At 38.0% G+C, this 26945-nt stretch overlaps 1 protein-coding gene across 1 annotated transcript in view; it reads left to right on the forward strand.

The window, feature by feature from the left end:
* PCDH15 (protocadherin related 15) overlaps nucleotides 1–26945 on the forward strand; it is a 598943-nt gene that overhangs the window by 373078 nt on the left and 198920 nt on the right. Inside the window, exons 10-13 of the mRNA XM_065746677.1 lie at nucleotides 1487–1642; nucleotides 8092–8211; nucleotides 13331–13441; nucleotides 14415–14585. Coding sequence (XP_065602749.1) covers nucleotides 1487–1642; nucleotides 8092–8211; nucleotides 13331–13441; nucleotides 14415–14585 — 558 coding nt within the window. The remainder of the gene's footprint in view (nucleotides 1–1486; nucleotides 1643–8091; nucleotides 8212–13330; nucleotides 13442–14414; nucleotides 14586–26945) is intronic.

The raw sequence follows: 26945 nt of genomic DNA on the forward strand, positions 1-26945 counted from the left end.
CTAAACACTGACTGAGCTGAACTTACATGTGATTATAGTCCTACACTGGTCATATCTCAGCAGAGGGGTGAAACTGTTTTTTTCCATGTTCTTATCAAAAAGACCAAGGGATGCTTGTAAATCCAGAACTCTGTGGATTTACTTATATACTGCTACAAACAACAGTGGTTTTCTTGGGTGTTACTAGAAGCAGCAGATGACCTCTGTTATTAAAATGGCCTAGAAATTCCATTCAGAAAGCTTGCAAAGAGTGCCAGCTTGAAAAATAGAAATAATAGTACTCAAACCTTAATTTTTAGGTTACTGATTGTATTTGGTATGTTCCTGCTTTTGTTAGAAGTAGAACCACCTCATAATAGGCTGCAGGTTTTTACTGTAAAGAGAACCAGCTTCTGGATAAATGCTCATGCTGTACCTAATTGCTGAGAAAGCTGAGTCTAAAGAGATTAGGGAATAGATTTTCATGTAAGATCTCAGCAACAGCATAATCCTCCCCCTTCTTTCCCCATGTCTACTGACTCTTTAAAAACCAATTAGTACTGCAGTCTAAAGGGTAAAGAAACCATATGGTTCTGAAATCCATTGTAGTAAAACTGGAAAAAATCAATCACTCAGAGAAATCGTAGCATTTAGAATGAGTGAAAGCGTAATTATGCAGATATATAATTATGGTATAATTGTAAGTCTTGGAATCTCAATACAAAAACCTGTTTGTGTTCATTGTGCTGTAGAGTACATAGGCATTTTTAAATTATGCTTGCTAGTTGTTTATTTTTTTTTGAAGGCTTTGAGGTTAATAAATGCAGAGCTTTTTGTTTTTTTTTTCCTTTCCATTCCATTCTTGCTTTCTGCTGAGCATTAGATACTAAATCAAAATGGTTTTTCTTTTATTCAAATATTGTGGCATTCACTGGAATAAATACAAGAGGGCTTTGGATAGTCTTCACTTAGAAGCAACTAAGTTGTTTTTAAATTACTTGATAAATACAAGTGATAGAATATTTATTTCTGACTTAACCTTTGGGTTCAAATATTAACCAATCAGAAGTTAAAATGTGTGACATCTTCTAGGTATCTTTCAATAATCAAATGATTATTGAAATTGAGTTGATTCTTGAATAACCTAACAATTATCAAGTCAAAATATGTTTTTTTTTTCTTACGTTCCTGTGAGAGGTGTGAAAAGCTAATGATGCTGAGGATTTTTAGATGCTATTTTTATTTTTGTATTAGCATGTTCAGCTGGCAGAGTTCAGTCTGCACAGTACAGGTTTGAGATGTGGAGGTCTATGTGAAACACTACCAGTATAAGCTGTAGTCACTCTTGGAGGAGCTTTCTAAATCTAGACAGACACAGTACAGCATCAAGCATAACACTGATTGATGGGCTACAAGGAACCTGAGCAATATTAACATTGGTGTAACTTTCAACTCTTCATTTGGTTCATGTTTTAACTGTATTATCAATATGCACTTTTAATTTCAGCCTCCAATGTCCATCCAGTCCATTGTGGTGCAAGTCCAGTGTGTTAACAAAAAAGTGGGCACCATTATCAACCATGAGGTACGGATTGTGGTGAGAGACAGGAATGATAACTCACCTCAGTTCCAGCAGCAGCGATACTACGTGGCAGTAAACGAGGTCAGAATTGATTCCTTTTCTTCTTTCTGTTCTTTCCTTTTTTATATATCAATTGTTTGTCGCAAGAAGCCAACTTCAGTTCTTTCATTTCTTGTTTAAAAACCCAATAAATTCAGTAGCTTTAAAATCCCTTCATTTGTGTCAGTTTGGAGAAACACTACACAGATTAAATCCTTAAGATTTTAGCATGAAAGCTACTCTTCCTAACAGTTACAAAGATCAACATGCCAGAGTGTTTATAATGTATGCAACCAGAATCTGAAGCTCTGTCTCAATGAGTAAAGCATTGGTTTATGTTAAATTTACAAAATGTTTGACTACATTGTGCAGCTTTATCATCATGACTGAAAGTAAAGCAGATTTATGAAAAACAAGTGTAGAGCAAGTAGGCCAGAAGTTTTTTTCGAGACCATTGTAGCCTGGTAAAGTTTAGTTTACCACTGTTTATTAAATGGTGTCTGTGAATTGAAGTATTTTACTGATACATTCTAATAGAGTAGAAATCTGTGGATTGGACTTGTCCATATTATTTGATTGACTTCTTGTTGTGTTTTTTTTTGTTGTGTTTTGGGTTTTTTTGAGCAGATACTATTTCATTTTGCTTTACAATTGCATTTCTTATTCTCTTAGTGATTAAATAATCTGTTAGTAATCAGCACAAAGGAGACGTGTTTGCAGTATGTAGTAGACATTTAGATGCAGCTACTCTTATTTGTGTGTGTGCGTGCATATATCTGTGTGTTTGTCTGTATTGTTTTATATATTTATATATACAAATATAAAAATCTCAATTCTCTGTGGTCCTAATAGTTGTTGTAAGGATCTAATGCAGGCACAAAGGATGGATCTGCTTGAAATTAATGTATATTTTGCTAACAAGAAAATTAAGTTGTAATTAAACTATTGATGGTTTGTAATCTTCTGGGTTATGAAACAGATTTGGAAATAATTGAGATAGCTTAGCACAGCACAAGCGGAGAGCTGTCACAATCTTAGAGATAAGCTTAGCCTTTTCATAAATTTTGTCAAGACACAAAAACTGCAAACATCCCAGACAATACCAAATCCAACTGGTATTCACAGCCTTATGGATCTCCTCATAAAAGCAGAAACTACTTGTTTAAGGTTGATCCTAAGTATTTTCTGATCACGAGAAATACTCTAAAAGGTTATTCCTTTGTTTTTCATATATATGTGTATATATGTGTGTGTGTATATATATTCATCTGAAAGTATCACATCATTATTTAGAAAAGCTTCCTGACAAGATGATATTAGCCCAGGTCTGCGTTTGACCATGCGTATTAGTGACCTGAAGATACTTGCTATTGCAGTATAGCCAAATAACATTTTGACAGGCTGGAAATGCATACAGCTTTTTTTTAAATGGAGTATTGTGCAACTCAGCTAACACTGTATAGACAAATGTTTTGTATTGCTCTAAGGGTTTTAAAAACGTGCAGCCTGAAATGCAGATGAGAACCTAAAATCTTGTAATGCTTAGACGCAGCTGATGTTGGCTGTTTTGTGTTCAATTAAATTGATCAGATCAAATCTATTTCATCTGAATACAGCTGCATTGCCCGTGTTCTTAGAAGGCTTTTTTTTCTGGTGTACATTTTTCGCTTGGTCCTTATTTGTTTCTAATGTTCTGATAGTCTCAGTAGTGGTCACAGGTTTTGTTTGGAAACATTAATGGAGTAAGTGGAATACTGTTTGAAGTCAGTGTTGCTTTAATACGTGTACATAACCTTAAAGCTTATGATAATTTTTCACTTGAAAACCATTATTTTAGGCTTAATTCTTTTTCTGTAAGTTGGCAGAGATTCTAAGTCCTTCTAAAATAAGCATAGCTTCAGCTGTCTTAAAAGTCTGGCTTTGTGCTGTTGAGAATTTGAACTTGTGCTGAGTTTTCTTTGTTTCTGGTATGATTATTCGTACCTTTTTCCATGTGGTATTGAAATAATTAATCTTGGCAGATAGACATCATCAAAAGAATATTAGCTCAGAATGATTAACTGTAATTCCTTGCTCTGCTCTTCAGGGCCATGGTGAAAAATTACTCACTTTTAGCTTTGTAAATAGGCAATAATAAGAAAACTTATTTTCAAAATGTTTTATGGAAGTATGCAACACTCCTGTCTGCGTCTAGATTTCTAAGAGACATCAATCATGTAGAAAAGAATTTCTGAGCATTAATTTTGTTGGCTGTGGAAGGAGTAGAATTTGTCGTATGCATTTCCTCTCTATTTGTTTTAATTACATTCTTTTGAAATCTTGTTTCTTGTCACTGTGGTTCCTTTTCTACACACTGAATTCTTGCAGAGATGATCCTTACGTTGACAGTAATGCTAATATCTGTTTTTTCTTTATGATTCCGTCTTGAATCGGCTCAGAAACTCACCCAGTGCTCAAACATTAGCTTACTGTGTGCATTCAGTCCCTTTCTGCAGGAGATACTTAAGTTTAATAGGGAGGAAAAAAAAGAATGACTGAGGTATTCTGTGAGGTAGTTACATCTAGTGGGAAGTGGGACAAGTGGAGCTCTAGATGCTCAAGTACCACTTTGTGGAGCTGTTTTTGGAACCTGCTAGGATGGAAAAGCAAACCAAAGGAGCCGGGGATCCTCTCCCCACTCCCCAGCCCTGACATTTCTCCACCTCCCTGGTGGAGAATGCTTGATGCCAGAAGATTTTTCCACCCGATCTGTCATTTTCAACCTGTGAAGAAATTCTGTTGCCAAAGGAAATCTGGTGTTCAACTGCAAGCCTTGACTGGTGACTGAAACTTGCTTCTGTCTAGTTTTTTTATATAGATACAGTCTCAAGTTAGCAACTTAAGAATGGGTACGAACTTCATGTTGAAGATGTAGGCTGGATTGCTCCCTCTTGCGTGCCTGCTCAGGCAGGGTCAGTGTTGTCAGATTCATTGCTTGATTAGACCAGCAATTGAATAATTTCATTTCAGTGTGGATCTGATGCAGATGTGGCAGTTCGGTAAAAGTTGAGAAATTTGCAATATATCACTGAATTGCCTGTGACTTAACTGCTGTAGTTCACTATAGTTTTTCTTGGAGATGCAAAGTTTACCGAAGATTGGACCATTGAATGTTGGATCATTCAAGTTAGCGCAGGCTTTGTTTTCACTAGTAGAGGTGTCCATGGGAAGGTTTTTAGGGGGGAAATCCTGAGATAAAGGAGAGACGCTGGGGTTAAAATTCCTCAAGATGCTTGGGTTTGTGTTTTCAACTTTTTTGTGTGTGTCTTTTAGACAGCTCCATAATATTCAGAAGAAGAATGTGCCTTTCATTCCCATGGTATGCCTTTATTCTTAAGGATGCAGCTTATAAGGGGCCATAAATACAAATAATTCTTTTTTATGCAATAACAGTGGGATTCTTGTTTGCATTGATGAAGAACAGCCATATATATGGTCAAAGTGTATACAGCGGAGTTCTCTGTTGTGCCCTCTGAAGCCCAAAATGGAAAACAGAGCAAGTTTATGGTTTGCTTAATACTCCAAGACAAGTTCAGAAGTTGATAATGTTATGCTGGAGTGTACTGGGAGAAGAAATGGGTGGTAAGAGGGGAATTTCTTATGATGGTGTATGGGAACTGCTGAATCATGACCTGAACCACTGATTGGTCACCTGAGGTGAGCACCGAGTCAGCCATGGGGGCAGAGGTGAAGATGATATACCTGTGTGATTGGAAGGGGTGGAGCCTGGCTCCACCTCTCCCAAACCCCATTTAAGGGCTGACCACCACCAGGGAAGGATCTCTTCTTGGAGATTTCTCCCACGTGGAGTCCCCTGCAAGCCTTGACATCCTGAAGGTGAACCATCTTCTCTTTTGTATTATTTGTATCCTATCTATATAGAATTACTCAAAATATACCATCATCTATACTATTTCTTTGTGAAGTACCATCCTTGGGAGTTATTTACCTAAGAACATCCTGAAGAAAAGCTATGTGTTCACTGTTATACAGGAAAGCATGAAATCATCACTGTTTCACTGCTATTTTATGTCCAGAAAGCATTTGTTTGTTAAATAATAGCCTTACTTGAGATCCTCTGGGAAGATGTCTCCCTAGCTTTCCTAGGGAGTCATAGGGTGTCTATTATTCACTGTGGAGTGTTTTCCTAAAGCCATTTGTAACCTCATCAGATTTCTTTTATTTTGCTCTTCTCTGGAAGGACCCCAGGTGGCTTACTTCTTTTGGAGTGGCTATGGAGTGCTGTGATGTTGCTAGAGTAAATTGTCACAGTCTGAGACCTTGGTGTACAGATCTAGTGTAGCTTTACATGCAGAGTGCCTCTGAAATGATTGCATATGGAATTTGGGCAAGTAGGCATTTTTCCAGCAAGTATTTTTCCAGAAGCTGTACTGCTTTTTGATGTGAGATCTCAGGTAGTGTGGAAAACTGAGCAGGTGTGTTATTTTTTTTCCAATTTTCGGAAATAACTGAGGGATACGAGATTTTCATCAGTCTCATTTCGAATATTTGTGGTGCACAAAAGAAAGCATAAGGAAATTGGGCCCCTGCATATCAGGTTCATGAAGGCGTACATGTCCACACCTGTAGCTGACTACTTTGGATGCAACATGCCAAATCCAAGACTTCATCTTTTGACTGTGCTGTAAGAGCACACAATTGTAATTCTGATGTATGTCGCTCTTTCATTTTTAAAACTGTCTCCTTTGTTATCATTTAATGATGCAGCTTACAGTGCCAGAGCCTTTTTATGTTACTGATCAGTTATCTGAACCCTGTCAGGATCCCATAAACAGAGCAGAGGGGTCTGGTTTTCTACCATCAGTCAGTGCGTATGTCTGTGGTGATGCCTCCGCCTGTTCCCTGCAGGCCCCTGCACCCAGGCAGAGTGCAAGACAAAGACTTGCAGAGCTTTGTGGGTCACCTTGCTGCCTTGGGAGCAATTAGTAGCCCCAGGGAGCCAGCTTATAGCATGTGTGTGGGATGCTTCTGTTGCCTCTGCCAACAGTAATTTGTTTTGTAGCCATGCCCTAAGTGTGGATGGCACAACAGTGCTGAAGAAATTAAGCCCCACACCAGTTTTAGCTTAAAGCTTTGGAGTTGATGCTTTTTTACTTCAAAGCTTCAGTATTCTCGGCTGTGAAAATATTTCTCAGAGGACACTGTCAGCTATTAAATGGCTTTAAGTAATTAGCAGGTTTATAAACGGACAACAGGCCGGGAGCTATGAATATCTGAGAACTACCTATTTCCTCCTGTACTTGCTTCATGTTATGAACCATTAAGTGTGAAAATTAAATAGCAGTCCGCGTTTGCAGCAAATGTCCAAATGAGCCATTATCCTTTGCCACCTTCTCTTCTTATACCACTTGAAATGTTTTAGATCCCATAGTTTTTAAAATATGCAGGAACTCGTGGTGAAGAAGGAAGGTGGATCGGGGTATGTAGGCTGGGGGCCAGGCATTCTGACGTGGTGAGAGGACAGCAGCAGGAGGCATGGCTATGAGCAATGTCTGTGTCAGATCCAGGGCTGTTTGTTCATTTGGTTCTCAGGTGGATTACTCACAAAGCTTTCTGAATAATAAAAGTCAGAAATGACAGCTCTTGAAATGGCAGGTTTTTTATCCTTTGAGTACAGAATCATAGAATCACTAAAGTTGTAAAAGACCTCCAAGATCATCCAGTCCAACTGTTCACCTACCACCAATATTTTCCCCCTAAACCATGTTCTGTAGTACAAATATGCACGTTTCTTGAGCACCTCCAGGGACAGTGACTCCACCATCTCCCTGAAGAAGACATTTTTCCTAGTATCCACAATCTCAGTGGGTATCAATTTAATGCAGCATGTCTATCCTAGGGTAGTTAGAAATTGATTCGCTTTCAAAATGTAATTTTGTGACTATTCAGTTTCTGCCGACAAAGTATTGGAGAAACAACATTGTTCTTTCCTGTGTTTAAAACCATGAAGCTGTGTGTTTTTATGTGTGTAGGTGTTGTTTGGTGCTGGTAAGGCTCTCATGCGTGTTGAGTAAGTTCTGTTTGCCTTGCAGGTCATTTTAATTTCCCTTCTTTGGTCTGAAAAAGTAGCCTCTTAGTTACTTTTATCTATTTAAGTTTATTTAATGAATGCTATTTTATTTTCATCTTCACCTTTTCTAAAACATGCAGAGCTGCCCTGATGCATAGTAGCTGTGTAATAAAAATGGAAATTTCTTTCACTCTGCGTGACCCTTCGCATCAGTTAAAGCATGTGCTCTGAGTATATTGTGTATAAATGTTTGCTCGTTCATGCCTCTCCAGGCTGAATAAAGAGGAGAAGAGAATAGTGGCTGGAATATACATACTATAACAATGGGGAAAAAACTGAGTGCCTTTCATAAATGAGTTCTCCATCATTTCTTCTACGCTGTAGAGTTTTAACATGCATTTTTCTTTCCCTGCTCTTGCAGTTGACTCCAGTTGGAACAACCATCTTTACAGGATTTTCTGGAAACAATGGTGCTACTGACATCGATGATGGTCCAAATGGCCAGATAGAGTATGTCATCCAGTACAATCCTAATGACAAAGTATGTGCCTTTACTTTTCGTTCCTTTCTGAATATATATTTTATCATAAATATGTATATAACTCTGTGTGTGTATAAATAAGAATATATTTGTTTATAATATATATGTAATGATTTTATAATAAGAAATGAGTGTCTGCTGTTGGACATCATAAATTCTACACTTGAAAACTTACTTCCTTGTGTAGATTATAATTTCTGCCTTTGAGCCTTGCTTGTCCCATAAACTCACCCAAATTTATCTTTCTTTTCGTTGCCATGCTGCTATCAGCTATAACACTGAAGTGTCAATCATCCCCATCTTTTCTAGTGTTGTTCACACACCTTTTTTGGCATGTGTTTTCTGTCTGTGACAGATAGTTGTATTCATTCCTACACACTTACACTAATGGATTCATAGCTAAGATATATTCATAGTCACTGCTAAGTTTCTCACAAGAGACATTCTGTCTTCCTGCATAGAGCTGTATAAATTTTTTAAAGCAATTTGCAAAAAAAAATACATATTTCTAAAATAAAACAGTAATGGTCTGTGTCTATGATACGTACAAACATATTTTAGAGACAAAAAGTTTGAGTTATTAAAATAAATGTTCTTTAGGTTCAGATTTGTGAATTTCATGACTATTTATTTATTTATTTATTTATTTGCATGAGTGGTCTCTTTTAAGTGTCCGTATGCATTTTCTTCAAAAAGTAAAATTCTTTTGGTGATCCTTTTTTGTAAACCAAAACCCTCAAAAATGATGTGTACAGCTTAGTGAGAGGTATTCTTGCTTCTCTATTTCTAGGATCCTCCCATGTTGTGTTGAAGATGCCCAGAGTGCTTTTTTTAACAGTGACAGGCTGGTGCTTTTGAGAAAGCTATAATGCTGGTAATTTTCATTAGAGACCAATTAAAAATTAAGATTGTTTAAAAAAAACAAAAAAACACAGAGGTGTTATCTAGAATTCAATTTAGCTTAAATATTTTGTTGTTTAATTAGGAAGGTAAGTAAAAGTCAAGTCAACAAAATGATTGGATGTTTTTCTGGTCTCTTTAGTTGTTGTACAGATTGATGCCATAAAATTGCCATTGGCTCTTATGATCAAGATTATATTGCCAAAAAAATTTTCAAATGCAGAGTCTATTTTAGATCTCTGAGGACTCTGATTCAACCTGAAGGCTGAGACAAATGCATCCACCAAAAAGTTCTGGATTCGATCCTTGCAAGCTATTTTTGCTGGGATTCTCTGTATTGTTTGTTGAGGATAACAGTTATTCTCTTTGAGTTTCTGTGAAGGTAGGGATATGGATAATGCTTTTGCTGTGCTGAGTTGTAACGTATCACGTCCACATCTGGGGTGGAAATTGACTCCTGATGACTTTCCCTTTTTGAATAGTTTGTCTCATGGTATTTTGCCACACCTACACTGAATCTTACAGCATGTTATCTGTGCAGTGTTTCATACTCATGGTTTATGTCACAAAGCTTCCATGGGAGCCCAGAGCAACATACCAAAGCTGCAGATGAATGACATGGCAGGTAGTTACTGTACAGTCATTTGTTTTTGGGACCTCATGGTTCTCTTTGGATCTTTCTCAGGAGTGTAAAGGAACTGTAATTGGATGTTATGCTCCCAGTGACATTTTCTTTTATTAGGAAGTTGCAAGTTAAAAGTATTTCCTGTGACGATAGGGTTCTGTTGGAAATTCACACTCTATTGTAATAAAGAGAGGAGCAATATTCCTGTTTTGTTATGCGTCGTTGATGCTGTTTGCAGGTGTGTGCATTAAATGTTTGTCTGGGTACCTGAGAGCGCATGCAAACCAGGTACAGACAGGCTGAAACTCCAGTGGGAGAAAAGCACAAAACTTTGCTCTTCTTGTTTGTGTACGTCATTACCACAGAGGAATCAGTATTATTTTTTTCAGTAGGTCTTCCTATCTGTGGGAGGAGATGGAACATTTATCCTCTGTGTAGTTGTTATATAGTGGTTTATATCTCAGTGGTTTTATTTCAGCAATGTGTAGTCTACCAGGCTCTCCAGAGCACGCAGCCTTGCTACAAAAGGTGGATTGCCACCTCTCCCGTGCACCTGCACAAGTGAAAAGCGAAACTGCAGGAGTTATTTTTATTCTCTTAGCTACTACCTCCCAGGCAAGAACCTGGGAGCACAGCCAAGCAGCACCACCAGCACTTCTTTTTAAGCCAGTTTATTATACGAGGGAAAGACTGTGGCTTGGGCTGGGTAATAGGAATTATCCTGCTGCATTATAGAGTACCGTGCTGGCCTATGGCAGCTTATATTACAAGAAGCTAGCATGAACAAAAGAGTTGGTAGTAAAACTTGCACACTTAACATCAAAGCTGCTTGGAAATGTGGGTCAATAGAAACATAATGTAATTATGCTTTGAGTAGATACACCAAATCTGAAGGAGCAATGTCTGAGCATCAGAATTAGTTACATCAACGGTCCGTCTAACAGGGATTCAAGTTGTATCTGTCTCAGATAGTCAGGCTGAGGCAGCAATGTGTGGAAAATCTTACGTCTCTTGTATACTGCTTGTTATGGAGATGACAAAAGCAGACTTCTTTTAGAGACATGCTGCAAAAGAGTTAGCAGGCACAAGTTGCCACATGGCAAATACCAACCAGAAGGTAGGACGTACTCTTTCTTTTTTTTTCCCTGCAGTGACAGTGATCAAAGAGTGAAGCAGGAGCCCAGAGGACTGGTACAATCTCTGCCCTTGAAAATATTCTCTGACTGGCTGAGGCACAGAGCAGCCCGTGTGAGCTTTGACCGCCTCCCTTATTCTGTGATTCTACTGAACTCTAAGACCTGCCTTTGATATAGAAGGGATTTTGCTATTTTTGTCTGATGTGTTATCATCTGTGCTTAGATCATCTTTTAGAAAGCCCTGTAAATCACTTTAAATTCTCTGAATTTCAGAAGTGTCGTTCTTCAAATGGTTTTGTGCTCCTTACTGTCCAACAGGTAGTGATAGTAATGTGAAACACCATCTTTCTGCTATTGAGGGGATGGAGATGAACGACCTGGTAGTGACTTTCTAATTTTCACAAAATGTTCAATTTTAGGTCTGACACCAGGAAGTGATCCTTGCCATCCTTCCGCCTCCAGTCTGCAGGAAGGATGCCATTCCACTGCTTTAAGTTTGGTGAACATGCTGTGTTATAAGGGCTGCTTTCTGAAAGCATTTTAGTATTTCTTTTTTGAAGCTTTTCAAAGGAGAATCAGTTCTGTTCTCTTGGAGTGTGCAGGTGACAAAGCAGTGTCATTCTGCCAGAAAGCATAAAAGGGCTTTAGATGTCCCTGACTTCCTGCGTATGCTGGCTCATTTCAGTATTGGATGGAGGTGCAGCTGAACATCTCTTTGTGTATTTCTTAGTTGCCTTGGAGCTTGGTCATGGTTTGTATTGCAGCAAGACTAAGTGGATTTTGCGGAGCAATCAGAGGGATATGTGTGGGGTGAATCTGATGTGATACTTGTCAGAGTTGTGGCACAAAGTCATATCTGGAAGTTAAACTTCGCATCACTAAGTAACTACTGCAATTTGCTACTCTGCTGAAGGGAGAGGGGACTGCTTCTCCAGGTAGAGGCAGTCTGTGAAGAAGTTAAAGGGATTTTGTTGAAATTCCACTGATGCTTCTCAACAATTCTGATTGTAGAGTTTGACTGAAATGCATTTTTCATTTTGCCAAGGAGTACCAGAAAGAAGGCACTATTTTGAGAGTGTGTTGGCTGATCCTCTGCCACAGAGGCTTTTCCAGTTGGTTCTTGCCTTTTTAACTGGAGATAAATGAACTAAAGCAGCCAGAATGATTTTACTCCTGAGCTGGAGTTCCCAAGCAAGTGCATGAGTGTGCATATACACACAAACACCACTGTTTGCATATGATAGTTAAAAACATTACCTGTTACTTGCATGGTTCACTTCCCAAGAGGAAGACAAAAGCAGTGAACCCTACGGAGTTCTTTCTTCTTCTTCTAGCTTCTTCTTTTGCCTTGTTATAAGTATTTCCTGTTGATACGTTGTATACGTAAGCATATATATATATATGTGTGTGTGTGTGTGTGCGTACAGTACCACTGGGTACTTCTTAGATATCCAGAGTTATTTATTCAAAAAGAAATATGCTGAGCTTGGTCATGAGCAAATTGTAGCTTGTATGATTGTGTCTTTGATGGATGTTCCAATGATATTTTTCTACGTCCACATAGGAAAGTTAACAGTTGCTATCATATAATTGCTGAAAATAATACTTCTAATGCAAATGTTTGAACTTTTATGGGGGTCAGGAAGGACCTTTTTGTATTATCTTAAGGTAAGGGTGGTATTTCAAACCACTGTGTTGTTTCCTTTTGAGAGATTTTTGGACTACTCCACAGCTGTTACTCATACACCATACTTCAGTGTTAAGTATATTCTATGCTGGTAAACTTATGCATGGAAAGATTTTGATGTGACTAATTGATAACAGAACAGGAATCAGATCTCGCCTCTGAAACCTGTGGCTCTACCTATAATCCTCCCTCAAAATGGGTGATTAAGCAAAGCAAATTCTTTACAGGTGTGTGCCATTTGTTGCCACAGCTTTGCAGTCTGAATCTGTGTAAGCAAATGAGCAGCGCAAATTAAACTTCACTTGATCTACCCTGAAATCTGTGTTTGTATGAATGTGTGCATAACTGCCATGGTGAACTGGTACACCTAATTGTGTACCAGTTGTAAATTGATATTTACAACTTTGTCACCTTCATAAAAGGCAGAATAAAGAGGAGGTTAAGTACAATAATGAGGATTTTGTAGTCTCTGCTACCTGGTACTTTGCAAAATGGTGAAAGTAAATGAAGGTAAGTCAAACTGAAGACCTGAATTCCCTACTCATAAATAAGGAAAGGCTTTTTGAACATCAGTGTACTTTTCAGCGTGGCAAATCAGTAAGAAATGGGAGAGTTAGGCTTCAGTTTGAGATTAGAAACTGTTCAAAAGCTCTAATCTGAAAGACATACCATTTTAGTATCTCATCCATTAGACCATCTCATTGTGGCTGATCAATGTTCTTGAACTTCAAAGCATGCTCAGTTTCATCTTACTGTTTTAATTAATTGCAGACTTCCAACAGGACCTTTGATATTCCTCTTACTTTGTCTGGAGCAGTAGTTCTACGGGAGAGATTAAATTATGAGGAAAAGACTCGTTATTTTGTGATTGTTCAAGCAAATGTAAGTATAGATCTCATAATGACCATTTAGAGTTCTTATGTAGGTGGCCTTTAAGTTTCTGGATATGGATTTTTCCTAGGAGAGGAATGTTGTCTCTAAAATATCAGGTCTGATGCGCTCTTATTCCGAAGACCTTATTTAAGATGTATCTAGATGCTCTCTGTTCTTGAAAGATTAGACATATTATTGCTGTTTAAAAAAAAAAACAAAAAAAACAAACAACTTGCTCAGGATGTGTAGAAAAAAACATCCTTCTGGTTGGCAGGGAGCAAGTTCCATCTTTGAAGTACAGCCCATGCAGAAAAGTGCACTCTAGTGTCACTAAGTGTTTATCTTCTAACACATCCAGCAATGCTAATTTGATGTCAAATGAGTTTAATGGATGCAATTTAGTTGTATACTTCATGTTTGAAATGTGGTTTTCTTTAAGGAGGTGATTTTTCTTTCAAGTCATATTACATGGTTATATGGAGGCTTTTACGCAGTGGCTAGCAGTGGATAATGCATACCAGGAAGAAAAGTGATGTTTAAACTGTATCTAATATATCTGTCATTGGAAAAGTTTTTGGTGCCCTTGAGGGCTATAAAAGCTTTTTTGTTTGTTTGTTTTTTGTTCAGATAAATGGCTGAAATGAAGACTTTTTCTGTTGCTTACCACTGTTGTGGTAATGTTTCCATTTATGGAGAAAATGAGGATTCCTAAAGCAACTTTAAGATAGTTTTGCAGTAATATAAACTTACTTCCCTGTGTATTTTGTGGTGTGTTCAGCATTTCCCTAAGAGAAGATACTCTCTAAAGGTGTGTCTCAGTGCTCCTGAATCTTTAGAAATTAAAGGCTATAGCTCTGAGGCTGAAATTCCCATAATTATTTATTGTGTAGAATCTGCACAATTGGAGAGGTTATATCTTTAAATCTTTGTGTAGATTCTGATTTCTGAACATCTCACAGGATGTTTCTCATTTGCTCCCCAGGACCGAGCCCAGAATCTTCATGAGCGAAGGACAAGTACAACCACCCTCACAGTGGATGTGCTGGACGGGGATGATTTGGGACCAATGTTTCTTCCTTGTGTCTTAGTGAATAATACTCGTGACTGTAGACCTCTCACCTACCAAGCAAGCTTGCCAGAACTGACTGACCCTGTAAGTCCTCTTGATTTTTCTAAGCTTTGTATGTTTGTTTTATAACTAGCTGTCAACTGTCTGTGAACACAGTGGAGAACTGAAACTAGAAAGAAATGTGCATGCTTTGTGCAAGTTTTGTGTGCTGAACAGGTGAAAACTGGGGTAAAATGTGTAGGAATAGATGAAATTCTAGCTTTGATACAATAGTGTATTGCTCAGTACAGGAGTCTTGCTGAAGTTTGGAGGTGTTGTGTAATTGCTTTCTTAGATCTGTCCTCGTACTCTTGAAATATTCTGAAAAAAACACTTGCAGAAGGAGACTTGACATGTTGCTTTGTTTAGTATTAGAGACTTCAGGGGGAAGATTTGTAGGGAAAAAGGCATTAGTCACTTGTCCCTGAAAAGCTTCTTTGTCATTCTATTTGTTTTCAGTCAGGAGGCACTAAAGACCGATGTGTGTTGATCCCATGTAGCTGATTATAATGAGTATGCTGGTTAATACATCAATTAGGATTAGTATAAAATTCAGTCATTTCACCCTGGGACATGCACAGTGGATCACAAAAAGAAGAGGTGGAAGCTGTATAAAATCCTGATGCAAGGTAGTTCTTATTCTTCCCTACAGGAGAGCTTCTGCTTGTTAGGCTGGAAATGTGCATCTTTGGGGTAGGAGAAACGCTCTTCAGCTGACTAATTTGATTTATGTGAGTTGCTTAATTGATGCTGATAAATGTCCTTTAATTCATGACAGCAAAATAGCAGAACTACTTAAATCAACCCACCCAATCAACTCTGACATTAGGTTAACTCTGATTATTGACATTGAGATCACAACTTCCCTTTTACATCTCAGGACACTATCTCTGACCAAGAGACAGGGGAGGATGAGGCTGTAAGTGTGGAGGCTTTTGCTGTTCTCTGCCTTGTTTGCCTTGCTGTCCTGTAGTCTTTGTAAAGTTCTTGTAGGCTTTTGCCATCCCATGAGTTAGGCTTCCCACTTTGTCTGGGCTTGGGACCTGTTGTAAGTATGCTTGAGCAGTGATTCCAAGCAGTGCAGCCACCCTGCTTGGTTGACTCAGGATGATGTCCTTAGCAAGTTTCAAAATCTCTCACAGTCATTTTATCAATTTTTAGGATCAGCTGAGACTTTGTCTAACATATGCAGGGCTTCATCCATTCCTTCTCTACAATCTTAACAGTGCAGGCTCTGGTTAAACAACCAGTAAAATCTCAAGGAGATGAGAGGAAGCTTATTGTAATCATGATGTTCAATTAGTGTGCTTTTTAGTTAAGAAAGGTCTGTGACAAGTTTTGGGGAGGTTATGCAAGTCAGACTGGACCTGATGGCAAACTGGAGGGAGATTGGATCTTATAGGCCTCATGCACCTAAAAAGAGTTCATTTCTGTGAACTGCATCCTTATTTGTAAGTTATAGGAGAATTGGAGCCTTGATACTTAGCTTGTAACGGCAGAATATCAGCAGGGAATAGAAGGCATGTTCTGTATTTAACCTTACAATTTTGATTTATGCTCCTCTTTTTTCACTTCTACACCTTGGTGTTTCTAATTGCAGTGGCTGAATTTGACTTTGTAAATACATGCATTAGATTAATGTGGCTTGCAAATTTGAAGGTAACCACATGTTATTCCCCAGCTCAGTGTGTGGCCTCATTAGGGTTAGTGGGGTAACCAAACTAGGCAGAGAATGACAGATTGTGACCCCATTTTATCCACACAGATCAAGTAGCATTCACAGTACAGAGGCAGATAAGGCAGTAATTAAGAAAAATCAGTGCCTGGTTATTACATTTATTTATTTATAATCTAGCTACCCAAAGGCAGTACAGAGATCATCTACTCTTCCTGAGGCAGCTCTCACAGGTGGAAGGAACTCAGCTCTGTCTTCATTCTTGCTCTTGCTGTGGCCAGGCATATGCTGGGCACTACAAGGAAAAGTGATGTCTGCAGGAAGGCCAGCAAAAATCTGACTGGCAATTACTTCTGAGTTGCAAAATATATTCATTTAACTTGAAAAACTGCAATCTGCTCAGGTGTTAGGTTGTTTGTTTTTCTGTCTGTTTTGTGTCAAATTGCACCCTGAAAAGTCTGATCTGTAAAATGAGAAGCTGATTCTTTTGCTTAAAGTAGCTGCTATTTGCTGTTTATCTTTTTTCAGTGCTGCAGGTATTTTGATACACATAAGTGGAAGATGGTTGTTTTTACTCCATGTTTTGCCTTGGTACTTGAAGTATTTACTTGACTTGTAGACTATAATATAGTTAGACAATAGAGATTATATTATATATATCAAATAATAATTTAAAAGAAAAACTCAATTAATAAAGCACACAGTTGTCTTGCAAACAGCGGTATGATAAAGGTGCAGAGAGGCCTGAGCGGAGTGGAGTAAGCAGAGGCTGGCAGTGGAGTAACAGGATCCTCCATTCTGACAAAGCAGCCTGAGCAGGGAAACTCAGTCAGAAGTATTTTGGAGATGGCTGCATCATATAAAAAGTTTGCGTTATACCACGTAGGCAAGAGTTCATAATGATGCAAGCTCCTGTCCCCAGTGTCAGGTGGTATAGAAGATGATGATTGCCAGCATGCTCCCCAGAATGATTAATTTCAAGTTACTTGCACTAGTTAATTTTTTGTTGCTTTTTGAAAATTGAAATTTACTACTCTGTTAAGATTTGAGTCTTCCAGCAAGAGCAGCAAATACAACAGAATATACTGCTTGGGATTTTTTTTTTATTCTCTTTGTTTTTCCTTCCTTAGTGGTAACTAACTACATAGACTAGAGGGGTATATTTAGTTTAGCATCATCATTTACTTTTTAAGTACTACTTGTATTTTTTTTTTTACAATGAACATGAAATGGAATGTTAATGAATCTTTAACAAAGAATGCCAAGGTATGGAGCATTCAAAAGCAGAGCTTGAAAAGTTCTGCTTTACAAGATGTCTACTCAACTGACCCCTTAAATGGAGCACTTATAAGTAAAACATGAAAAGTAACTGGAAAGAAAAGGTTTGGGTTTTTTCGGTCTTCCAGGTTAGTTGTCTTTAATTGGCTTCTACCTATGAGTTTACTGAGGCAAATAGAGTCTTTCCAAGCTTCTTTCCTTTAGAAGCTCTAAAGCAGTTTGATGCATTAGCAACAGGGCACCTGTACAGCTTGGATTTTGTTTTTGGTCTTTGATGGTGAAATGAAAGAGACCAGCAAAGTTAATGGGTCTCTTCATTACCAGGGAAACAGTTTTTCCTGAAAAACAGTAGAAGTACTTACATTATGTCTTCAGAGAGTTGGTCTGATGTCTGCCTCGTGGCAGTATTAATAATATTAAATCTGCTTCAAGCTGTGTGGAGTGATATATAATTAGTGTTTATACACTTGTAAAAAACTGTTTTGCATTTTTGCTATTTGCACAGATGATGCAAATTGTCCCAAAGCTGCACATCTTCATGGCAGAGACAGAGGTTATCTTATGGTCTGCTTTGGTGAGCGTATAGAATAAAATATAATACTTTCTAATTCAGTGTGTTAACTGAGCATGGCCACAAGATGGGACTTCATTGATGATTGCCTCACTTTGTGACTGTCCCTTCTGCAGCTCATCACCAGCGATCCACTGTAATTAAGTACCATCACAAACTCATAAGGGCTATTACAGAATTGTAGCATTTGGAAGAGACCTCTGGAGATCACCTAGTCCAAACCCCTGCTGAAGCAGATTCCTTACAGCAGGTTGTACAGCAAAGCAGCCACATGGGTCTTGAATATCTCTAGAGAAGGAAACTCCAGGACCTCTCTGGGCATCGGCACCTTCAACAGTAAAGATGATTTTCCTAATGTTCAGATGGAAATTCCTATGTTCCAGTGCCTGTTGCTTCTTGTCCTGTAGCTGGACCCTGCTGAAGAGAGCCTGACTTTATCTGGTTGACTCTCACCCATTAGGTATTTATAAAATCCCCTCAGTCTTTTCAGACTGAACAGACTCAGGTATCTCAGCCTTTCCTCATACAGGAGATGCTCCAGGCCTAAGTCATTTCTATGGCCATATGCTGGACTCTCTAGATATATCCCACTTGAGCTGAGGAGCCCAAAACTGGATACAGTGCTCCAGATGTGGTCTTCTGAGGGCAAAGCAGAGGGGGAGGATTGCTACCTTCAACTGGCTGGCCACACTCTTTTTAATGCACCCCAGGATGCCATTGGTCTTCTTGGCCACATGGTCACACTGCTGGCTCACAGTTCACCAGGACCCCCAGGTCCTTCTATTCAGAGCACTTTTCCAGTGCTTATCCTCTAATCTGTACTAACACATGTGGTTATTCCTCCCTAGGTCCAAGAGCTGCCCTTCTTAAATCTCCTAAGGTTCCTCTCTGTACAATTCTCTTTATGATTACAGCTAAGATAACATAAGCACCAGCTACTGTTGTGAAATGGTTGTCCTGTTAAAAGTTTTTAGAGTAGGCAAAATCTCATCCTCTGGAGTAAACATCTATTTTCATTTATTGAGAGCACGTTAGCCATTATGAGTGCTTTATCCTGTGGAAAGTGAGCACTGGGAGCTGAACTGTTTTATTGCTGCTGAAGCACAAACATAGAGCTCAATTAACAGCCTGTAATTCACACCTAGATCATTTATGGCTTCCCTGGGCTTTAATTGGCTTGTGAAGTCCCACCTGTTGTCTGATTCAGAAGTTCAGGGAGGGGAAGATGAAGTTTAAACTCATCTAAAATTCATTGTCTTTCAGAAAAGACAGAAAATCCCATGATAAAACAACATTCAATGTCATTATTTAAAGCTCTGTCTTACAATATAGAAGCAAATCTTAATTTCCTTCAGGAAAGTATAAGATACAGCTTCAGAGATATTTTAAAATGAGCTGGCATAAACCTTTTAAATAAATTCAAGTCCTACAAGTCAAGTATATTGCCTTATAACAAAAAGAAAAGCAGTGTCTGTCTCTGACAGATGGAAGGTTACATTTATGAACCTCTTTCTTAATTAGTCCAAATACTAGTCTGTTTTTCCTAATTGTTACTGCCCTACTTTCTCTCTAGGAATTAATTCAGTTAGCTATATTTCAGTTTCTGAGAAAGCCTTGCTTTGTTGTGTCATTTTATATTTGCCTCTGTTTTCTGTCTCCGATCAAATATAGCAATTTTTTTTTCTTGGGAAGTCCTTAGTAAATAAGCATTTTATTAACAGTATGTTCAAGTCATTAAATGAAATTAAAAAACAAACAAACAAACCGTTGTGCCTCTCAGTGTTGGAAGGGTACTTTCTCCTCATTCAGTCAATTCTTGATGGACTTGTGAAGATGGACTTACTCTGTGCTCAGATATTTTTCATCATCTTGCTAAAGACTGAAAGGTCATTAGCAGTAAAACGTAGATTAGGCTGATTTAATCAGCTGCCAGGCTGGTTTTGCAACAAACTGATTCATTATCAGGTTCCATCAGATAATTATCAGTCCACATGAAAACTCATGTACTCTATGACACCTACGTGGCTTTCTTTGTACTGATTCAAGACTTAACACTTTAAACAACTAGCTGCATTATGGAACATTGCTTATTAATGTGCTGCTGATGAATCTTTCCATATAGAAAGTATTTATTTTTGTGCTAATTATCCTGTAGTCCTTAGGAGTTAGCAGGGACCTCACAGTTGGTGGGGTGAGCAGCCCTGTTGAGCACTGGGGCTCAAGGAGATGGGTCTGACCATAAGAGCACTAACTCAAAGCCAGTGGCAAAAATCTCCTCCAAGTAAACAATTTTGAAACTGACTTTTGATGGTAAGGTGGGATCTACACCAACTGAGTTTTGATTTATTATTTTTTCACCATAAAATTGGGTCTTGAGTTTTGAATACTTCATGCAAGGGTAAAAAGATTCATTGACTTTCATATATGCAAAGCACAGTAAGCCATCAACATTTGCATGCCTTGTTGATTTGTTATGTTACGAATCTTAAGTATTCAGTTAATGCAACAAAACTTCAGCATATCTTGACAAAACATACAAATACATCTCATTTGAGATTGCAAATCTTCTGCAGAATTCCAAGTTAATGTTAAAGATGCTTTTTACATCAGACCAATGATTATGCCATCAACTGATATTTGCTTTCTAAACATTGCCTTTTATATTTTCATTACTTGCTTTAATTCTGAAATCAGTCACATGATACTGTAGGGAACATGGGGCACCTCTGTAAGAAACCAGGTTCTGCCCAAACAGCGTTTGTTGAGAGTATGGTGACCACATAGCAATTGTCTCTTAAAGAGATTTCAGGGCAGTTCCTTGCTGTCTGATGGAACAAATATAGAATGTCCTGAAGATGTTGTCTAAGAGACACATTAATATAAAACTCACTGCAAAACAAACAAATGAAACTTAGCTTAATGAAACATAGCTGTACTGAGAAGTGTCTAAAACTTTCAGAAATAACTTATAAGGTTATATCAATCATTTAATCATTGTAAGATCAAATATTTGTCAAAGATTTAATTTCATGAAAATGTTCTATTTAATAGTATTTTTTACAGTGGAGCAAGGGGGATTTTACTGGTTTTACTGTTTGTTTTTTTTCCTATATGAAGGTTAAAAAGTAATGGAAAAGCAGGAATGCTTGTCCATGACAAGAGTGAGTTTTTTTTGTTAAATGATCTTTTGTTCATGACCATGGAAAGGCAGCACATGTGGATAAGAGGATGAGCAGTCACAATCCATACACTGACATCCTGTTCAATCACTGGGCTTTTCTCACCAATTCAGTTGTTGGTTAGGTAGGCCATGTTCAAATCTGCAAGCGTTGAGGAAGTCATTAGGTTCTGAAGCAGTTGTATCTCAACATGCCTTTTTCTTCTTTATCTCACACACGCATACACACACACACACACACATATATATATATATATGAACAAAGACTTGGAATCTTTCATTTAAAAACTAAAAGAGACAAGCCAGCTTTTTGGTTTATTTTGTATGTATAGATTATGTGCTGTGCTTATGATTTAGTTACAGTAAGCATAAGTTGAGATTTAATTGGTTTCTAATTATTCCTTTCTCAGCAAAGTAAATACTCTCAAAGTTTTGGGACTGTTAGTAAATGCACTGCATTTTTTTTTTACTTGCTCTGTGATGCACTATAACATGATTATAAGAATAACATTGTGTGTTTAGACCCCTAAACAGATGAGTTAGATAAACCCACGTAGTGTACTGTGGAAAGTTTCTGTGCTCTGCTCATCAGGGGTGATATTTGCACTTCATCCTAGAATGAGACTAAAAGTGAGCACAGTTGAACATTTGGAGTGTGGCTGAGGCTTTGTGGCTTTCATCAGTAGGAGAATTGTTTGTTTCTCTTAATATTTTTGGCAAGGAAAGAATCACAGAATCATGGAATCACAGGGGTTGGAAGGGAGGGACCTCAAGAGATCATGGAGTCCAACTCCCCTGCTAAAGAAGGTACCCTACTGTAGGTCACACGGGTAGGTGTCCAGATGGGTCTTGAATATCTCAATAGAAGGAGACTCCACAATCTCTCTGGGCAGCCTGTGCCAGTGCTCTGTCACCCTTACCATAAATAAGTTCTTCTGCAAGTTTGTACAGAACTTCCTATGTTCAAGTTTTAGGCCATTGTTCTTTGTTCTATCACTACACATCACTGAGAAGAGCCTGGCCTCATCCATTTGCCTCCCATCTCCCTTTATATATTTATAAACATCAGATTCCCCCCCTAAGTCTTCTTTTCCTCTAGCTGAACAGACCCAGAAGTGACCTAGCATTCTGGATAAGTTGTTGTGTAATACTGCCTAGCATTTATACTTAGCTGAAGATGGAAGTATGTCGGGGACTCTAGGAGAGTCTGTTGTCTCATTGTAGAGACACGTCTTGCTGCATAGCTTGGTAGTTACACTCTTTCTGAGAAGCTTGGATTTCTTTTCTTCTAATTCTTTATCTCTTCCAATGTTAGAAACTCAGCTCTGCATACTGATATATATTTATTGGTAATCAATACATGGGAAACAGCGAATTTCTTATTAAATATGTTGTGTTCATCTGTGACTTTTACTAGTTTCCCATTGCCCGAGGATCTCTCTTGAACTTCAGAATAATGAATACCCATGTTCTTTGCATCTCATGGCTTCAGGGCTTGATAGAAATGAGAAGTAAACATGCCTAGTTTTTAAATAAATATTTAGTTTGGAACAACAACTTCTAACAGCCATTATTTCAGAGTTCTTAGTGTGACAAATCAGTGTGACAAATGATCAAAGGTGAAAATTAAAGATCTTTTCAGCTGTTCCCTAATAAATGTAGGAGCTCCAGATCGTAGAAAAATCAGATTTCATGTTACAGGGTAGGCTGTTAAATGTTTGGTTTCACCATATATATGTAGCCCACATTTTCATTTAAGTTCATCATACTTAATACCATAACCATTTTGCATTTTGTTCCTAAGTGCTTGCCTTTCTGAGCATTAGACTGTGGGGAATCTTTATTTCCTACCTGAAGGGTCTGTGTACTTTCCTGTCTGTGGATTATGTACTAGAATATTGATCTATAGAAAAGCAGGGCAACTCTTAACATGTGTTAGACTAAAGTTTCTGAGGAAAGAGAGCAAGTGCTTTCAACTGTTAAGATATACACAGGGTCTCTTTTGTATTATTTAAAAGTAAAAAACTAGTTGGTAGGCAGTAAAGGCATCTGTCACTTCAGCCATGCTATAAGAGCTAACCAGAGAAATGCATTAAAAAGGTGGGCTGTATCTATACGTTCTTGGGCTGTTTCTTATTCAGTAAATGAGAGAAGAATCTCCTTCATGCCTGAGGCCCTTTGCCACTGGCTGAAAAATGAGCAAATTGGCCCATTTTCCAGGTATTAATCTTTCATTAGCAATCTAGGTAAAACCTGAGGCTCAGATTAGGAAAGGGAAAATGAAGATTGATTTCTGTGACAGGTATGTATTTGTCAGCGTAATGTAAATTGTTATGGCCAAGTTGTTTTCAGTATATCTGAACAGCAGGTAGCAATTTTTCTAATTAAATTTAAGCAGAGATGCATGATGAACTGATAGGCATTCTTGAATTACTTTGGAAGTTGGAAAGCAATTCAAAACCGATGATAAAATCCTCTCTTGGGTGCAGTTTCCCTTCTGACATTTATGGATAAACTTTCCATTTGCATTTTTTTCATTCTTTTTACTATAATTACAGTAATATCAGAGGTTATCTGATAATAAGTTCAAGGTAACATACGATGTTAAATACACAGTAGAGTTCACACTAGATTTACTGGCTTAATATTTTTTTCAAATAACTTGATGCCAATTATTTGAATTAACTATGGAAATGTCTCTTTCGGCAAAGTCTAAATGGGTGGCTTTGGTAAGCTATTGATTATCTGCTAGTGCGTGATAAGTAGTCATAAAAGGAGTTTTAAGTCTTCTGTTACGATTGATTGCCTATCTTCCATATGCAATCTCTTGATAAGTAGAGACTTTTTTTTTTTAACTGAAAATGAATGAAGCATGAAAATGTTAAAATAATAAGGATGCAAAGTCACAGGTAATTAATTTTTATGTGTTTGAGATTGTACATAAACAGTATGATTAATTAAAGAATTATCAGTAAAATTGATGGTGACTTTAATATAGGATCACACACAGCTGAGAACTGTTCTCAGTAATCCACATTGTACCTGCTTGAGTCACTGTCCAGTACTGAAGATTAATTAGTGATTTTAAACAGAAATGCACTTTAGACAGAGGACAGGCAAAGTTGCCTCCTTTTAACCATAATAGTACAGGAAATGTGATTTAAATGTGGAATTATTATGGCAGAGATTCCCTCTCATTTGCTTGGTATGTGGTAGAGGAGTGAGGCATCTGGGAGGGGAGTGTGGTTGATGATAGAACGGGACTCATGGACATGGTTTTTCTTAATGTGCACAAAAAATTGCTTAAATATGCTTTACAAGCTTTGGCTTTTCAGTAATACTAATCTTTCTATAAAATAGAAAGAAATATAAATATATAATCACTGATGGTCTTTGAACACATGCTTGGGGCGAGATAAAGACGTTTGTTTCCAGGACTGAGTTATCAAACAGACTGTATACACAGTGTTTATGGATCAACCTGACAGACTCAGGAGGAGCAAGAACTCTAGTGGATCCCTAGAGATCTAGTCTAAACTGTGCATTTGGCTGATGGTGAAAACATTTAGAGCAAATATTCTAGGTATTTATCAAGGTATAAAGTGAAGTTTTAAAGAGTTTCCTTCAATATTTGAATAATATTTTGATAATTGAAAGCAAAAGAGAATGAAATGGAAAAAAATGACCAATTTGGTAATATGCATAACTTTAATGAAACCATCTCCATATTCAGAAGAATTCTGTTGTTTATAATTTTCTTTGGAAACTTAATGGGAATGCTAATTTAGCGTATTGAATTCTTATAGCTTTGTCAGAAACGATGAAGAAAAAGGGCTTTGATTTCTTTGCTTGGAAAAGTAACTGTGGAGCTGTAATTAGAAGTCATTTCCTCTTAGAAATGAAAATAGTCTTCTTTGATTTGAGATTTGGACAGGCAGATCAGCCAAGTAAGCCAAATATGTAAGTGTTGAGGAGAGATCTCCAGAGCTCCTGCATGAGTTTGATGTGTGCAGTAGCACAGGTTTGCTGGTGTAAACCTACTTCTCTTTATATGGCAGAACTAATGGCACACATCTGCGGAATTAATGAATTACAAAAATTACTAAATGCTTTAGTCTTAATTAAAATATCTTGCTATTCTATCCTATCACATTCTTTATTCATTCTTGAGTTTTCATTATAAAGTTAGAGAAAAAAACAAAACAACAACAAAAATTCACCCTTTAAAATAGATAAGGCTTCAGCATAATGTACTAGACTATGCAGTTGTAATTATTTTTGTAAGCAGGAAAGTGTGGTTCCTTGCTTCTTCAAGAAATCCCTCAACCTGGCATGTAGGACTGTCTTGCTCTTTGTAAAGCCATGATGGGATTTCAGATACGAAGTAATTGCGCCTTTTTCTCCTCTAAACCTTCACTTCAAGAGAGGAAGGAGCGCCTCAGAAAGTGTCGTCTCTGTCTTATTCCAAGCTCAGACCTCTATGTTGAATGTACAATCAGCTACTAGTGTGAATTAATTGCTGTCTTGGATGTTTGCCATGACAAAAAAAAAAAAGCCACTTTGACAATATGCTCTTCTCTTTTCTGTTTTATAAAACAGTGTTTGTTACAGCATGAAGAGCAGCTATTGTCAGAGGAACTGTTGTGTATTAATTTACTTGATCCTTAAATGTCATTTAGAAACATTTAAGGGTTTTAAATGTTGACATTTAGACAAAATACTTTTACAGTGGTGCCTTATCAGGGAATTTCACTTCAGAAAAAATCATAGAACCATAACATCTCATTATGTCATAAGTTGACTTCTTATAATTTCTGTAGCTAGCCTACCCTATTAAACTGTAAACTAGTTGTTCATTAAGGGTTGGGGAAAATATGGCTCTTGTCATTTTGTTGTCACAATATTGAGAGTGCAGGTTATAGTAGGTGTTCAACTGATCAAATATTAATGCTGCAATTAAGGTTCTGCAGACAGGGGCAAATACACACCCTTAGAAAACTGGAGATAAAAGAGCAGAGGAGTTTCCTCTCTGGGGTGTACACGTCCACCCCAGGTAGTTTGTCATCACTTCCAGGTCCAGCGGCTGCTATGGGAAATGGAGCAGCAGGACTTGCTGTTACTTCCTCATCAGCAGTTGCACCATACATACCTGAGGGTGTGGACATGAACATGTCTACGTGTTCACCTGATCATCTTCGTGGCCCTCCTCTGGGACCCTCTACAACAGCTCCACATCTTTCCTGTATTGAGGGCCCCACACCTGGATGCAGTGCTCCAGATGGGGCCTCACAAGGGCGGAGTAGAGAGGGGCAATCACCGCCCTGTCCCTGCTAGCTGCCCCTCTTCTGATGGAGCCCAGGATACCATTGGCCTTTCGAACTGCAAGCACATACTGCTGGCTTATGTTCAGTTTGTCATCCACCAGGACTCCCAGATCTACAGGGCTACTCTCAAGCAGGAGAGTTCTCCCACCCTGTGTACTTTCCTGGGATTACTCCAACCCAAGTGCAAAACCTTTCACTTTGCTATGTTGAAACTCGTTAAATTCACAAGCCCACTGTTCAATTTAGTCAAGATCCGTATAGATGGCATCCCTTCCTTTTAACGTGTCAACTGCAGAAGTTTGTAAACAGGTCCTGCTATTCCTTCAGGAGTAGTACTGGGATTTGAGAACAACATTCACATATTAGAGTGGGGTTTTGC

The sequence above is a fragment of the Cyrtonyx montezumae genome, unplaced genomic scaffold (assembly GCF_038088225.1).
Source record: "Cyrtonyx montezumae isolate F1298 unplaced genomic scaffold, pur_monq_1.0 scaffold_4, whole genome shotgun sequence".
Classification (NCBI taxonomy): Eukaryota; Metazoa; Chordata; class Aves; order Galliformes; family Odontophoridae; genus Cyrtonyx; species Cyrtonyx montezumae.